General features: G+C 54.1%; 1 protein-coding gene across 1 annotated transcript in view; it reads right to left on the minus strand.

Moving 5' to 3' along the window:
- Positions 1-2,159, minus strand: part of LOC108804102 (phosphatidylinositide phosphatase SAC2-like) — a gene marked incomplete at its 3' end in the record, with an annotated part of 6,236 nt that overhangs the window by 1,976 nt on the left and 2,101 nt on the right. Inside the window, exons 4-6 of the mRNA XM_018575863.1 lie at positions 1,804-1,971; positions 1,271-1,327; positions 9-220 (exon numbers count right to left, since the gene is read on the minus strand). Coding sequence (XP_018431365.1) covers positions 9-220; positions 1,271-1,327; positions 1,804-1,971 — 437 coding nt within the window. The remainder of the gene's footprint in view (positions 1-8; positions 221-1,270; positions 1,328-1,803; positions 1,972-2,159) is intronic.

Genomic DNA, 2,159 nt, shown 5'->3' on the forward strand with positions numbered 1-2,159 from the left:
CATGACACCCCACATATCTACCTGCTCGATGTCGGCTCCTTCGGGAGATGACAGCCACCAGGAATCGGGGGTGTAAGTCATCCACACACACGTTCTCCTGAGGGGGCGTCTCCGGGCTGCTCTTCTCATCATCGGAGGACTCGTTATAGTTCACCACCAGCTCCTCTATCTGAACGAAGCCTTGTATGACGGGCAGGATCCAGAACTCTCCCTGCTGGTCCTACATACATGACACATAGAACGCTCTGTACTGGTCCTACACACATGACACATAGAACCCCCCCGTGCTGGTCCTACATACATGACACATAGAAAGCTCCGTGCTGGTCCTACACACATGACACATAGAACGCTCTGTACTGGTCCTACACACGACACATAGATCTCTCTGTACTGGTCCTACACACATGACACATAGAACCCTCCGTGCTGGTCCTACACACGACACATAGATCTCTCTGTACTGGTCCTACACACGACACATAGAACCCTCTGTGCTGGTCCTACACACGACACATAGAACCCTCCGTGCTGGTCCTACACACGACACATAGAACCCTCCGTGCTGGTCCTACACACATGACACAGATCTCTCTGTGCTGGTCCTACACACGACACATAGAACCCTCTGTGCTGGTCCTACACACATGACACATAGATCTCTCTGTGCTGGTCCTACGCACGACACATAGAACGCTCCGTGCTGGTCCTACACACATGACACATAGATCTCTCTGTACTGGTCCTACACACGACACATAGAACCCTCTGTGCTGATCCTACACACGACACATAGAACCCTCTGTGCTGGTCCTACACACGACACATAGAACCCTCCGTGCTGGTCCTACACACATGACACAGATCTCTCTGTGCTGGTCCTACACACGACACATAGAACCCTCTGTGCTGGTCCTACACACATGACACATAGATCTCTCTGTGCTGGTCCTACGCACGACACATAGAACGCTCCGTGCTGGTCCTACACACATGACACATAGATCTCTCTGTACTGGTCCTACACACGACACATAGAACCCTCCGTGCTGGTCCTACACACGACACATAGAACCCTCTGTGCTGGTCCTACACACGACACATAGAACCCTCTGTGCTGGTCCTACACATGTAATAGAGCTACAGGTTGTATGTACAGGTCATAGTATTGCGTGTACAGTAGATTAGATATGTAACACGCAGGCGCTGTGTTTGGGGCTCTTCTACATACACACGTCTCGGTATCTTTGATTGCGCAATGTTCTGTCACCTGGAGGTCTATGAGATCCCGCAACATGTGTCTGTTCCAGAAGAATCGCTCGTCCACCTAATAATGACAAAGGAGGTTACATCAATGCACATGCTACAGGGAGCGCCCCCCACACCACCAACACGCAACCCGGAGCGCCCCTCACACCGCCAACACACAACCCGGAGCGCCCCTCACACCCCAACACACAACCCGGAGCGCCCCTCACACCGCCAACACACAACCCGGAGCGCCCCGCACACCACCAACACACGCTACAGGGAGCGCCCCCCACACCCCCAACACACACTACAGGAAGCGCCCCTCACACCGCCAACACACAACCCTGGGCGCCCCTCACACCGCCAACACACAACCCGGAGCGCCCCTCACTGCCAAAACATGAAGGTGCCACAATGAACCGGCGGAGCCCCTCACCCAACACGTCCCTCCATTCACCACTCAGCCTCCTTCAAAGCAGCGGCACACCTACATAAAACCCCAAAGAGGTAGACACGCCCCCCCGTAAGACACGCCCCCTTGTGGGCACTTACCCTCTGCCACAGAGGCAGCCCGCTCTTCTCACTTGCGCTCTGCCTCTGCACGGTGTTGGTCAGGTCATAGGTCCGGCTGTAGTAGAAGGAGTCCGAGTCCATGAACATTTTGAACAATTCTTCCAGCAGCCTCCGCTCAAGCTTCTCCTTCTCCTTACTTTCCTTCACCTGTAACCCAAAGAGCCAATCAGAGCCGTTCCCAAAATCACCGAGATCCAATCAATGATAAGGAGAGAATCTTCCCGAAAAACCTGAAAACGTATTTTTATGCCCCAAAACGGATCCTTCCTTCAAATCAGCTCTGAGCCGGGACGGGGCGTCAGGGCCAACGAGGAGCTCCGGGGCGTCAGGGCCAA

Source organism: Nanorana parkeri, unplaced genomic scaffold (assembly GCF_000935625.1).
Source record: "Nanorana parkeri isolate BGI_ZX_2015 unplaced genomic scaffold, ASM93562v1 scaffold5169, whole genome shotgun sequence".
NCBI lineage: Eukaryota > Metazoa > Chordata > Amphibia > Anura > Dicroglossidae > Nanorana > Nanorana parkeri.